Raw genomic sequence first — 15,006 nt, 5'->3', positions numbered from 1 at the left:
CGCCCCACGACGGGGGTTCGCGGCCCGCCCCGGGGCACCGTCCTCCTGCGCTCCTGTCCCCGGGCCCGCTCAGGCCGAGGTGCGCCCGCACCTGCTGCGGGGACACGCGAGGATGCGGCCTTGGGGGCAGCACACAGGGCCACCCACCTGCAGGGGAGCCCTCGGACCATAGGGGGGCGGAGGGATAGGCGGGGGTGGGGGGGATGCACCTGCGGGGAAGCCCACGGACCATAGGGGGGCAGAGGGACGCGGGGGGCGGGATGCACCTGCGGGGGAGCCCTCGCACCGTAGGGGGGCGGAGGGACGCGGGGGGGGGATGCACCTGCGGGGGAGCCCTCGGACCATAGGGGGGCGGAGGGACGCGGGGGGGGGGTATGCACCTGCGGGCGAGCCCTCGGACCAGGGCGCACGGGGACAGGGTGTGGGCGGAGTCGGCGCCCCGAGGGCCGCGGGCACAGCTGCCCCGACTGCAGGGCGGCCGCCCCAGGGCCCTGGTCACTGCGGTCACCGCGGCCTGTCCCTCGCTCTTTAGGAATCAGTGCACCCCGCTGCTGCTCGCTGCCACCTCGGGGGCCCTGGACACGATCCGCTACCTGTTGTCCCTCGGTGCTAACTGGAGGAAAACCGATACTAAGGGCAATAATATAATTCACCTGTCGGTGCTCAGCTTCCACACGGAGGTCCTCAAGCACATAATAGGTCTGAGCATCCCTGAGCTCCCCGTGTGGGCGACCCTGGTCGGTGAGTACGCGGCGCCGCCCGCAGCGGCCTAGGTCACCAGCAGCCTGGGTCACCGCGGCCTGGGTCACCCCAGCCCAGGCATCTCCGGGCGCTGGGAAATAGAGGGAATACTGGACATGCCCCCGGGTCTCCAACAGTGAACTATCAGAGACGTTTTGTTAAGACCACAGATACAAATAAGACGGAGCTATATTTCATGTGTACTTTTATTTCTAAATTAAAAGCAAATAATAATGACCCGGGTTATATTTTATACAATTTATTTTCAAAGGTTTTATTTATTTATTTGAGAGAGAGCATGAGAGAAAGGGAGAGAGAGAGAGAGGGAACATAAGCAAAGGGAAGGGGGAGGGGGAAGGGGGAAGCCAGCTCGTCTTGGGCAGGGAGCCTGGTGTGGAACCAACCCCAGGACCTTGGCCCAGCCGGAGACAGACACTTAGCCCACTGAGCCACCTAAGCGGCCCAACTTTCTCCAAAAGTCTGTCTATCCTCTTCTCCATCAAATAAGCAAATTAAAAAACAACAACAAAAAAACAAAACCCAAAAACAAAAACAAAAACAAAACAAGGAAAGAGGAAGGAAATTAAAACTGAAGTGAAAAAGTTTCCCTCTGGGACACCTGGGGGGCTCAGTGGTTGGGCACCTGCCTTCGGCTCCAGGAGTGACCCCGGGGTCCCGGAATCAAGTCCCATGTCGGCCTCCATGCAAGGAGCCTGCTTCTCCCTCTGCCTGGGTCTCTGCCTCTCGGGGTCTCTCAGGAATAAATAAAATCTTAAAAATATATATTAAAAAATGAAGAAAAAAAGAAAAAGATTCCCTCACATTCATTCCCTCCTAATTTAAAAGATGATGGGCATTGGTTCAGCACCTCACAGAAGGCAACTTATAAACACTTACAACATGGATTTTTCTGTTGAACATTTGCCAGAAATGTTGCAGTGTGAGAGCTATAAACGAAGGATGATGGCTGTGATGTCCTTGGAAGTAATTTGTTTAGCAAATGATGGATACTGGAAGTGTATTTTGGATGCAGGTAATAAAAAACCTATTAATTGTCTTTTGCTTACACTATTTTATGTAAGGCTATGATTATATTCAATCACTTTAAGATCTATTTTTTTAAAGATTTTATTTATTTTTTGAGAGGGAGGGAGTGAGAAAGAAAGCAGGAGAGCACAGAGGGCGAGAAAGCAGCAGCCTCCCTGCTGAGCAGAGGAGCCCACGCAGGCCTCAATCCCAGGACTCGGACCAGACACTTAACTAACCGAGCCACCCAGGTGCCCCTTAAAATCTATTTTTAATTGTAGAGGAAACTTTTTAGTTGATTTTAAGTTTCTATTTTTTTCTAAAATCACTTCCTTTACCTGATAAATATATTTATATTTATATTTATTAACTTATAAATATTATACATTTATATATTTTTAATTCAGGTATAGTTGACACACAATGTTATATTAGTTTTCGGGATACAACATAGTGATTCAACAATTCTGTACATTTTGCTGTGCTCCCTGTAGGTGTAGCTACCATCTGTCACCATGCAATGCTACTTTCCCCCCAATTTTTATTTAAATTTCAGTTACTTAACATAAAGTGCAGCAATGGTTTTAGGAGTAGAATTCAGTGATCGGTCACTTACATACGACACCCGGTGCTCATCATGAGCGCCCTCCTTAACCCTCACCACCCGTCTAACCCATCCCGACCTGCCTCCTCCATCACCCTTCAGTTTGTTCTCTATCAATAAGAGTCTGTTATGGTTTGCTTACCTCTCTCCTTTTTTTCTTCTCCCCTTCCTGTATGTTCACCTGATTTCTATCTTAAATTCTACATATTAGTGAAATCATATAGTATTTGTCTTTAACTGACTGACTTCACTTAGCGTAATACAGTCTAGCTGCATCCACATCATTGCAAATGGCAAGATTTTGCTCTTTTGATGGCTGAGTAATATTCCACTGTACGTATACACCACATCTTCTTCTTTTTTTAATAATGAATTTATTTTTTATTGGTGTTCAATTTGCCAACATACAGAATAACACCCAGTGCTCATCCCATCAAGTGCTCACCTCAGTGCCCATCACCCAGTCACCCCCACCCCCCACCCCCGTCCACCTCCCTTTCTACCACCCCTAGTTCGTTTCCCAGAGTTAGGAGTCTTCCATGTTCTGTCTCCTTTTCTGATATTTCCTACCCATTTCTTCACCCTTCCCCTCTATTCCCTTTCACTATTATTTATATTCCCCAAATGAATGAGACCATATAATGTTTGTCCTTCTCCGATTGACTTATTTCACTCAGCATAATACCCTCCAGTTCCATCCACATCGAAGCAAATGTACACCACATCTTCTTTATCCACCCATCAGTCATTGGACATTTGGGGTCTTTCCGTAATTTGGCTATTGTTGATAATGCTGCTGTAAACATCAGGGGACGCGTACCCCTCTGAATCTGTATTTTTGTATCCTTTGGATAACTACCTAGTAGTGCAATTTCTGAACCATCGGGTCATTCTATTTTTAACTCTTTGAGGAACCTCCACACAGTTTTCCAGGGTGACTGCACCAGTTCACATTCCCACCAGCAGTGCAGAGGGTTCCCCTTTCTCCACATCCTGTTGTTTTTTGTGTTGTTAATTCTAATGCTGACAGGTGTGCAGTGGTAGTTCATTGTGGTTCTGATTTGCATTTCCCTGATGATGAGTGATGAGCATCTTTTAATGTGTCTGTTGGCCATCTGGATGTCTTCTTTGGGAAAATACCTCTTCATGTCGTACTCCCTGCAACTCTATTACAATAGCATTGGCTGTATTTCCTATGCCCAAACTTTTATTCATAGGGTTAACTCATTCCTTAACTGGAAGTCTGTAGCTCCCATTCCCTTTCACACACACACCCCTTTTTTTTTACCCATTCCCTCCACCTCCCTCCACTCTGGCAATCATCAGTTAGTTCTTTGTTATAGGTCTGATTCTACTTTTTGTTGGTTTAATCACTTATTTTGGTTTTTTACATTCCACATAGAAGTGAAATCATATGGTATTTGTCTTTCTCTGACAACCTCTTATTTTATTTTTCACATGGAAGTTGCACATGATCAAAACACTTTATAAATTCCACTTTTCTAAAAATTTGCAAACTTAAAAATTATATTAAATTACTTATTGTGCTACCTTTTGTATTTACTTTCACTTAGAAATTATTCTTATCTGTATCTACACAATTTATTTTTTTAATTAAAAATAGAAGTTTCTAAAAAAAAAAAAAAAAATAGAAGTTTCTTTGTGATGAGCATTATCATCACATGGTATTATATGGAAGTGTTGAATCACTCACTATATTGAATGCCTGAAACTAATATTATACAGTATGTTAACTAGCTGGAATTCAAATAAGAACTTTTAAAAATAGCAGTTTTTGTGTCAGCCCTGGGTTTGTAACTAGCTCTGAATTTAGAACTTAGGCTAATTGCTTGCCCTCTCTAACCCTAATTTCCTCATTAATCAAATTATTCCTTACGTCATTGGGTTGTTTTGAGAACACTATTATTCAATATAACTTTCTGAAATGATGGAAATATTTTATTTGCACTGTCAGTATGGTATCCACAGCTCTAATGTGGGTATTGGGCACACATGAAATGATCCATAAATATTTGTTGAATGAATAAATGAATGAATACAAAATATAAATCGTACCCCAAACTAACCGTTAGTGTTCCTAAAAACATGTACAAAAAGCAATGTGTCCAAAAAATGAACCATAGATAAGTCACGAAGGAGGTTTCATTTCAGGTAGAGAAGTAAAGACCTAATTATACCCATTCTATTTTTTCCAGCATTTCTTGTGTGCTCTAGAGTGTTATTTTCCTTTCTTTCACATTGAACTGATACAACAAGCATCTAGCTGAAGCCAGATTCTTTATTTTTCACCAGACCCAGTGATCTCCATCCTTGAACCAATTGTAATTAGTGAAGCTAAAGTTGCCTTTTAGTAGATTCAGCACTTTTTGTCTTCAGTTGCTTGCAAAAAAAAAAAAGGGGGGGGGGGTAAAATATAATAAAATGCTCAAACAATTGCATAAGCACTGCCACAAAAATTGGATGAAATACCCAAACCGAACACTGTCATATGGTAGGTAGCTCAAAGAATCTATTCCTCCGTTATCTTAAGCCAGAAGTGCATGGTTCCAAGGTGGCTGGGAGTTACCAGTATGAAACACAGGCTTGTGTGCTGTGCGGAAATCCAATGTGTGAACAATGAGAACTGCCTGAATTCTAGAGAAGCCTGAAAAGTATATTCATATAGATTCAAATAATTTTGTAAATACCTCTAGAATTACTTGCTAATTGTTTACATGGCAGTGACTATCATAAGTCGACTATAAATGGTTACAGATAATTCATACCTTTTCTTGATCTCTTCATTGCAGGTACCATCCCTGCCTTAATCAATCTATTAAAAGGCTCCAAAATAAAATTGCAGTGCAAAACAGTTGGGTTACTGAGTAACCTGTCGACCCGGGCCAGTGTGGTGCACGCTGTCGTGGCGGCCGGAGGCGTGCCAGCTCTCCTCGGCTTACTGGCTTCCGACGAGCCTGAGCTGCATTCTCGTTGTGCTGTCATTTTATATGACGTTGCCCAGCTGGAAAACAAGGATGTTATTGCCAGATATGTACGTTTCTTTCATAGAATATCATTTTGCCTGACAGCAAAATCCTCCAGGGCAGAGGCCCTGCTGCTGAGCCAGGGGGGACACCCCCAGGGAGGAGCGCGGTTGGGGTGGCAAGGAGCAGGCCTGGTGCCATCCCTCGGGGGCCACGGTGAAGTGGCCTGGGACAGTAGCAGGGCCAGCGCAGCGCAGGGTGTCGGGTGCCTGTCCCCTTCCCCAGGGCGGCACCAGGGTGCGGGAAATGCTACCAGCATTGGCCTGTGGCTCCAGAGGGGCCTTGGCCCTGGGAAACCTATCACTTGGCCAAGGCCGCCTGTCGTCTGTCTGGAGGGAGGCGTCAGTGGTCCTGTCTAGGCCACTGGCTGCAGGAGGCGCTGAGGAATGGCCAGGGAGAGCTGGTGGCTCTCCATCCTCTCTGGCTCAGCTGATCCTTCCAAACACATCTGGTCCTCATGACTCGTTCACCCTGGCCTTCCTTAAGTTTTGAGCCTTTATGTTCACTAGGCCCAGGGCCTGCTGACACCCTGGTCCCCAGTCCCACGGTGTCACTCAGGGAGGCGTGTATCTCTGTGTCTGCCCCCAAGAAGGAGGCAAGCGGCCTCTAGGACAGTGGCCATGGAGGGGCTCATCCCCGCGGGAAGCTCACCCACACTTATGGGGCCTCAGCATTACAGATGTGTCCTGCCGTTATTGAAAATGAGGCTACGTTTACCTTTCTTACAGTTTTGCATTATTTCTGTTACTGGAGAGAAAGCCATCTTTACTCCAATTAAATTAGGAAATTATATTAATATTTAAAAGTAGTTTGTGTTGCACCAATATAATTACCAATTACCAGCACAATGTCTACAATGGCAAATATTTCCAAATTGGCAGTGTATTCAATTGATCTTATTCAGTTGCTTTACTTTTTAGATATTTATCACATGTTGCAGTGAACTTGTAACCTTAACTTATTTTGGTGTAGAGGAGGCTATTTTATGCCTAAACTTGTATTAACTGTCATTTAATGTGACACCAATAGACACATTTGTTTATGGGCATTCTCTCCTACATAAGCAGATTATTATAGTAAGAAGACTATAGATTTATGTTTTTAAACAAAGATTGCATAAATCTTAAATAATTCAATTGTAATGAATTTTTTGTTTCTTTATTTTTAGAATGGAATCCCAACTCTGATAAGTCTTTTGAAGTTAAACATAGAAAATGTGCTAATAAATGTAATGAACTGTATACGGGTATTATGTATAGGAAATGAACAAAATCAAAGAGCAGTGAGAGACCATAAAGGCATCCAATATCTTATCACATTTCTGAGTTCTGAGTCAGGTGAGCCTCAATTTCTGTATTATTTCTAAGTGAGCAAGTATATCAAGTGAAGCAAATACAGGTTAGACTTGTCCTACCTGAATACATGTCCTGGATTTATCTTAGAATGGAACTAGACATATATAATATACACGAAGTATCTGGAACACTCAAGTTCAAATGCCAGGTTTATAAAAGGAATTGACTCCCAAAGCCATAGTCTAAAAAAAATTTTAATTAGATTTTTTAATAAATGGAAAAACTGGCATAAATCATGAAAATAATGTAATGTGCCCAGGGACTCGAAAAGATAACTCCTTGTGTGAATAACACATATATTGATCATTGGGAACATTTTATAAGTTACAGCAAAAACTTCAGATTTGCTGTTAGATATTGGATATCAGATTCTAGATCGTTAGGCCAATTACCACACCTGAGGTACGCATCAGCACTAAGAACAGCACAAGCTATGGGGTAACTCTTGAAGGCACAGCAAATGGTCTCTTAGGTTCTCTAAGAATTTTCTCATTTCAGTGAGCATACACATAAAAGGGTGAGTTTCAAATCCATGGTTTTCCCCAAATTTGAGGGGATAAAAAAATTGTGGAGAAGCTTTCCTATTTTTCTTCCTCCTACTTTCATCTTTCTGTCCTAGTTCTCTAGGAATAAATACAGGAAAAATGTGTTGGTTAACGTGTAAGACAGGGTTATGGAAAAGGGAGTTGTTGCAGAAAGCTTTCTTTTACTTTAGAGCTTCAAAGTTAAGGAATTATCATCTTCTAAGAACCTCTCTTGTATAGGGAAGTCATTTGAAAGTCCTTTCCCTTTATTACAAATCCCTAAGGTCGTCTGCTCTAATCGGCCCTCTATCAGTAACTGTGCTCTACTTTATCTTTTTTGGTGATGATGGTAGGTAGGCTCCATGCCCAGGTGTAGCCCAGCACAGGGCCTGGATTCAGGACCCTGAGATCAAGACCTGAGCTGAGATCAAGAGTCAGACACTTAGCCCACTGAGCCACACAGGTGCCCCTCCTTTATAATTTTTAAGAATAGCATTAGAGATAATGCACAGAATCATCCAGTCACTATGCGCTGCTACTCAGCTGAGACTAATATAAACTGTAGGTCAACTATACTTCATTAAAATAGCATTAGAGAGAGCCAGCTTTTATGCTTATTTTAGCCATAGAATTTTTACTTTTTTATAATTGTTCTTTATTGTATCATTTGTGTTTTATCTCCTTGATTAAAATTTAAAGATGGGGGGGTAGGGCGCCTGGGTGGCTCAGTTGGTTAAATGTCCAACTCTTGATTTCAGTTCAGGTCATAATCTTGGGGTTGTAAAATGAGCCCTGTGTCCAGTTCCATGCTGGGTGTGGAGCCAGCTTAAGGTTCTCCATTTCCCTTTGTCCACACACCCCCCCCAGCAAAAAATGTAAAGACAGGGACTAGTTTTTCCCTATCCTTTTTTTTTTTTTCGTCCTCCCAACCCTAGATGCTAGAACAAAGCACAAATTATGGAGGCAATTTGAATAAATAAGCAGGACATAAATTCATGAAAGAAAGCTATAGAAATAAATTGTTGAAATTGTTTCTTTGTGGGCTCTAGCCATATCTAAATGAAAGTCACTTATCCTATACTGTAATCTATATTATCTCCTCATTCCAAGGAAGATAATTTTGAAAAAAAGTTAATTATTTTATTCTCTTCATTTATAATTTATAAATGCTTCGTTTATAATTCTAGTGCTGTAACAAATAATTCTCTTGGCTGTTAGCTGGTTGAGCTGTAGGGGATCACAAAGGAATTTTATTAAGCCCAATATTGTCTTAAACATTGTCAACCACTCTAAGATTTCATGGATTAAGGTAAAATGGCCCCAAAGCAAGAGTCACATGCAGTTTCTTGAGACTATGGATTTATTAACATCTCCTTAGTCTTGACCCCCCATCTCTAGGAGTTCCTCAACCTCTGTTGAGTTTGGTTTGTCTTAAGCCTTTGCCTCACCCATCTTTAAATCTTTAGCTGCTTATTTCACACTCTAGCACTCATGTTTGTGCCTGTGTTCATATTCTAATTCCCAGATTTCATCTTTTTTATTGCACACAATTGTCCTGCTCTGTGTTGTTAACAAAGGTCTGTATGACACCACCATGGAAACTGAAATATGTAACAGAAAGTATACAAAATGCTTTTCAAATGCAAACTATCTGAGGAAAGCTTACAGAGCACTTCATCCTTCTTAGAATGATTATTCACACATTTCAGTGCAGATGTGTTTTCTCCACACTCCCTGGGATCTTCAGTCATATTTAGTATACGCAATCACTACCTTCTAAAATCTGAAAACGTTGGAATTCTGTTCACAAGAGTTTTAGATAGGGGGCACCTGGGCAGCTCAGTAGCGAGCATCTGCCTTCGGCTCAGGTCGTGACCCCGGGGTCCCGGGATCCGAGTCCCACATCAGGCTCCCCACAGGGAGCCTGCTCCTCCTTCTGCCTGTGTCTCTGCCTCTCTTTCTGTGTCTCTTATGGATAAATAAATAAAATCTTAAAAAAAAAAGAAAATGCTAAAAAAATAATGGAAGTATACAAATTGTTGCTAAATCCTGAGGGAGTTCTCTAACTTATTCTTACAAATTTTCTGTAAGTTTTAAAGAGAACAAATACAACTGGTTAATAAGATGTATGAAACTATTTATTCAGCAGTAATAAAAAATATGAAATAAAATGAGATGATATTTTGCTTATCAAATTAGCTAAATTTATGTATTTATTCTTAATATCGATTCTTAAAAAGATACAGCAACATTGAAACTCATACTCTGATGGAAGGGTAAGATGCATTATCATTTTTGAAAAGTAATTTGCTGTGATGCATTAAATTATTCCAGTAATTCCTGGGACTCTATATTAAGGGCAAAAACAGGAAGGAAAAATAGCTTATGTGCCAGGATTTCTCCTAAACATTGTTTAAAACAGTGAAAAGTTGGAAATGATGTGTATTTTTTTTAAATGAGTGGATAAGGAAATGTAATACACTCATTAATGGAATATTTAGGAGACACTGATGTTCATAAAAATGGGAAAATGTTTTACTGGTAAATTAAAATTCAAGATAGTGTACATATAGTGCAACTATATTAAATATGTTTACAACATTACTTAAATATATCTTTTTCTTTAAAAAGTGAATGAGATTAAATGAAGTATTTATGTTTGGGTGGTGAGAATCTGGACAGTTTTATTTCTGTTTTTCTTTACTTTCTAAATTTTTTATACCGTCTGTAAGTTTGACTTTATAATATGGGAATCTAATGACAAGTTGCAATTTTATATTTTTAAAAGATTTATTTAACTGTTTCTTGAATTCATTTGAAGATGTGTTGAAAGCTGTATCTTCTGCTACAATTGCTGAGGTTGCACGTGACAATAGGAGTGTTCAGGATGCTATGGCAGCGGAAGGAGCCATCCCTCCACTGGTGGCTCTTTTTAAAGGGAAACAACTTAGTGTCCAAGTGAAGGGTGCAATGGCTGTGGAATCACTGGCAAGTTACAACCCATCTATACAGAGGGCATTTCTGGAGGAATCATTAAGTAAATATCTTTTAAAACTTCTCAAGGTAGGAATTTTATGATGACATTTTTCTTAGACAAAGTATTCAATATTGAACTTAGGTAAAGTGAAAAGGTAACTAAAACCAATTTTAGAATAAAACTTTTAAAAAAGATTTTATTTATGTATTTATTTAAGAAAGAGAGCTCGTGCATGTGGAGGGAGGGAGAGAGAGGGGAAAAGAATCTTGAGCAGATTCCATGCTGAGTGTGGAGCTCAACATGGGCTCAATCTCACAGCCCAGAGATCATGATCTGAGCCAAAACCAAGAGTCGGACGCTTAAACAACTGGGCCACCCAGGGCCCCCTAGAATAAACTTTTTATAAAATATTCCTACCGTGTTCAGTCAATGCTTATTGAAAGAATGAATTTTTTTTATAGGCATTTCAAATAGATGTTAAGGAACAAGGAGCTGTAGCCCTTTGGGCCTTGGCAGGACAAACCCTGAAACAACAAAAGTATATGGCGGAACAGATTGGATACAACTTCATAATAAGCATGCTTTTGTCACCATCTGCTAAAATGCAGTATGTTGGTAAGTCATGTTCTATGCGTCGATTTGCAGTGTAGAGCAGCACATTGAAGCATCAGACCTACTTCTTGTTTTTCTTTACCAGGAGGTGAAGCAGTCATAGCCCTAAGTAAGGATAGCAGGATGCATCAAAATCAAATATGTGAAGGGAACGGAATTGCACCATTGATTCGCTTACTGAGGATTAGTAAAATAGCCGAAGGCACACTTCTGAGTGTCATCAGAGCAGTGGGGTCCATCTGTATTGGTTTGTAAATTTTTTTCGATTCTTAAAATATCGGTAAGATACTTCCCTTCCTCTCTGTCTCCATTGATAAAGCCGTAAATCATATTTAATCTATAAGAGACTTAACCTTTTTTTTTATTTCTCTAAGACCTTAATGAGTAAAAGTGGTGTAATTATGAATTTTTAAAAATCAGTTTTGCCCTTCATCTCTGGTTAAAAAGAATAATGAGGACAGTGAGCCTTGGTTATTTTGAGTTAAAGGAATCTTAATTTTTTTAAGTTTAAGAGAGAAATATTTCTTCTTTCGAATCTCAAGAACTATATGTTTTATATAGAGTTTCTAATGCTGGGGCACATTTTTCAATTCCAGTCTTTTTCCATAACGATTCTTTCTTTTTATAAAGTAGCCAGTAGGTCTAGTTGTTCCTTTGTATTTCCATATAATTTAAAAAATTAATCTGTCAATTTCTGAAAGAAACTTCTATTATTTATATTGGAATTACATGAAATCTATAAATAAATTTGTGAAGAACAGACATCTCAATAATAGTAAATCTTCCGATCCATAAACACAGTATATCTCTCGACTTGTTTAGGTCTTCTTCAATATCTCTCAGCAATGACTCCTAGTTTCCAGTACACAATTCTTGTATATATTTCATCTTAGGTATTTTGTATTTTAAAACTGTGCATAATAAGTTTTGACTGAATGCTGGACATTGTGAATTATAAACTCATCAGCACTGGATTTTATTGTTTTCCTTTAAAGGGAGGTATGCTCTGTTGTGGCATGCAGTTATCCTACTTGGGATCAGTTAACTCCTTTTGCAGCTAGTTTTCAAGCTTTAATAGGACAAGTCTAGAGCAGGGTTTTCTCTGAAACTAACTTACCTCCACTATTAAGATGATATCCTTCCGAGGACTTGATTCTTTGTATAGCGCCTTGAATTATGAGGTATCTGAACTCTGGTTACAGAACACAAGCCATTCCTAGCCCTGTGCGAGCTCTGAGAATTGTTCAGCCTACTGCTTGTGGTGGTTCTTTTCCAAACTTAATGGAGTTTCATCCTATTATTAACACATGAAGATTCAGTCAAAGATTTGAGGGTATTCTTATTGCAGTACCATCATCATTTTCCTAATCATTATCATTAAAATATTCATTTGGGGGGACCCATCTCCAGCACCTTAACCCTTGGAAATCTCCCTGCTTATTCCTTTTCCACCTGCTCTGAAGTTAGCAATCTCTTTTCTTTGCTTCAACGTATTTTTCTATACCCCTGTTAAAGCACTTATTGCTTGTGCTGAAATCATGTATTTGAGTAGTTGTTTCCCCTATAGAATATAGACTCCTTGAGGACAGAGACTCTAATTCCTCTTTTCCACTTTTTTTTTCTTTTAAAGTAGGCTCCACACCTAGTTGGGAGCCCAATGCAGGGCTTGAACTCACGACCCTGAGATCAACACCTGAGCTGAGATCAAGAGTCAGACACTTGACTGAGCCTCCCAGGCACCCTCTAATTCCTCTTTTTACCTCTACTTCCTACTTCAGTTCCTGATGAATTAGGCATTCAAAACCTGTCAGCTGAATCAAAAATATTCATGTGATCAATGTCTGTGCACACCCCTGGGTGGCCAGTGGGGGGGGGGGGGGGGAGTAGGGTAGGCGACAAGGAAACAAACAGGTTCTTTGCTACTTCTATTTCCTCCAGTTCCTTCAAACTTCCCCAGATGATAATAAGTGCCTTCTCTTTATTGTTCAGAAGAGAGGTCCGAACTTGTATTTATATTTAAGTATATAAACCTGCTGTGTACGTGTTGTGACTTTTGTTGGCAAAATAAGAGAATTAGAATTATTTGTACATCTACTAGACAAAGATGACAAGTTTTTATACTGAGATTAGGCCTACAATTTAAAGCTATTCTGTTATAAAGGGAGATAGTAAGATTATCTTTTTAGTATGTGTATTTAAGGAATCTACAAATTTTAACCAGGTGATTTACTCTATTTTTTTTTTAAAAATTATGTAATACAATAGTAACTATAAGCATAAGTATCTTGCAAATAATAAATTTTTAATAAATGATAGCTATTATATCACTGTTCTTTGATAGACTAACATTTCTTACTTCTTGGTTTTGTGACTATTAGAAAACCATCCACACATCTAATAGTAATTTTTCAATGTTTATTCATTTTGCCTTTAAAAAATTAGTTCAGGTAAAATAGTGTTGATATAGCATTTCCATTTGTAATTTATTAACCGTATTATGCTAGAACACTTAACCAACCCAACATATCAAGCTGTGTTTGACTTTACCATTTCTAAGATGGAAAGAAATATTATCTTACTGATGTGTATATTCTTATAGGTGTCGCCCATACAAGTAATCCTATCAGTCAACAATTCGTTGTACAAGAAAATGCCTTCCCAGTACTTCTTCAACTACTGAGAAATCACCCTTCACCTAACATCAGGGTAGATAAAAGTCTTTAAGGGTTTTCTTTTTTCTGATATAGTAAAAATGAACAGAAATGTGACTTTCTGAGAATAATTTGTATCTTTATGTGAATTCACAAGTATAATAAAAAATTTAACATTTATTTATTTATTTTAAATATTTATTTATTTATTCATGATAGAGAGAGAGAGAGAGAGAGGCAGAGACACAGGCAGAGGGAGAAGCAGGCTCCGTGCCAGGAGCCTGACGCAGGACTGGATCCTGGGACTCCAGGATCGCGCCCTGGGCCAAAGGCAGGCGCCAAACTGCTGAGCCACCCAGGGATCCCAAAAAATTTAACATTTTAAACAGTATCCTAGAAGTTTTAAATTAAAAAGTTGCTATAAAAATAGTAAAGATAAAGTAAATTTTATTAAAATATTAAATTTTCAAATAATTAAGCCTTATGGTTTACTTGTCTAATAAATTTTATTCCTCAGATATTTGATTATTCACAGAATTTCTTCCCTACTTCCTCAGATATTGGTTGCTAAATCTGGGTGGGGATAATGAGGATGTGTGATTTATGTAGCAAAATTTCTCAAGTATAAGTGATTCCTATCAGTATTGCACTATCAGAACAGCTTTACCTTCTCCCAAGCAGCCTACGTTGGCCAGCAACAATAGTTTTCTCAATATGAATATTTTATGAGTTGTTTGAGTCATTCACTATTCTATTTACTTTTAGTAAACTGCCTTTAATAAAATGACATTCACATCTATTCAAATCCTCTACCAAAGCTTTGGAAGTTTAGGACATCTAGAGTTAGCCAGGCAGGAAATTATAACAAAATATACATTTTCTCTTCAAAATTTGCTATGAGTTTTGTTGGAAATGAGAAAACAGAAATATGTAAGTAAATACATCATTATTTCTTTTAAGGAATGTGTTATCAGAAAAGATGTCATGTAGCTTTTCTGGCTATGAAAGAGATTATTCTATCATAGGAGTTGATTAGGGAAACAAAAAGAAGGACGATAATGCTAGCAATTTTTTGGCTTGAATTGTATGTAAAAACTGACTTTCAAAGTACAAATAAATTTCATAAGACTATGGAAAATGCCATTTAAAAATATTTTTATTTTAAAACATGCAATTTCATGGCAAAACGGTTTACTTCAATTGCGTCCACCCATATTTCAGTATATATTTTCTTTTTTTTTTTTTAAGATTTTATTTATTTATTCATGAGAGACACAGAGAGAGAGGCAGAGAGACACAGGCAGAGGGAGAAGCAGGCTCCATGCACCGGGAGCCCGACGTGGCATTCGATCCCGGGTCTCCAGGATCGCGCCCTGGGCCAAAGGCAGGCGCCAAACCGCTGCGCCACCCAGGGATCCCCCCCGCCTTTTTTTTTTTTTTTTTTTTTTTTTTTTTTTTTAGATGTGGAAGGG

General features: G+C 39.5%; 1 protein-coding gene across 1 annotated transcript in view; it reads left to right on the top strand.

Moving 5' to 3' along the window:
* Positions 1 to 15,006, top strand: part of ANKAR (ankyrin and armadillo repeat containing) — a 48,727-nt gene that overhangs the window by 20,650 nt on the left and 13,071 nt on the right. The window contains exons 8-15 of the mRNA XM_026002661.2: positions 533 to 741; positions 1,670 to 1,774; positions 5,182 to 5,423; positions 6,584 to 6,752; positions 10,116 to 10,357; positions 10,733 to 10,886; positions 10,969 to 11,130; positions 13,483 to 13,589. Coding sequence (XP_025858446.2) covers positions 533 to 741; positions 1,670 to 1,774; positions 5,182 to 5,423; positions 6,584 to 6,752; positions 10,116 to 10,357; positions 10,733 to 10,886; positions 10,969 to 11,130; positions 13,483 to 13,589 — 1,390 coding nt within the window. The remainder of the gene's footprint in view (positions 1 to 532; positions 742 to 1,669; positions 1,775 to 5,181; positions 5,424 to 6,583; positions 6,753 to 10,115; positions 10,358 to 10,732; positions 10,887 to 10,968; positions 11,131 to 13,482; positions 13,590 to 15,006) is intronic.

Source organism: Vulpes vulpes, chromosome 16 (assembly GCF_048418805.1).
Source record: "Vulpes vulpes isolate BD-2025 chromosome 16, VulVul3, whole genome shotgun sequence".
Taxonomy (NCBI): Eukaryota; Metazoa; Chordata; class Mammalia; order Carnivora; family Canidae; genus Vulpes; species Vulpes vulpes.
This window is presented reverse-complemented; position numbering and strand designations above follow the sequence as displayed.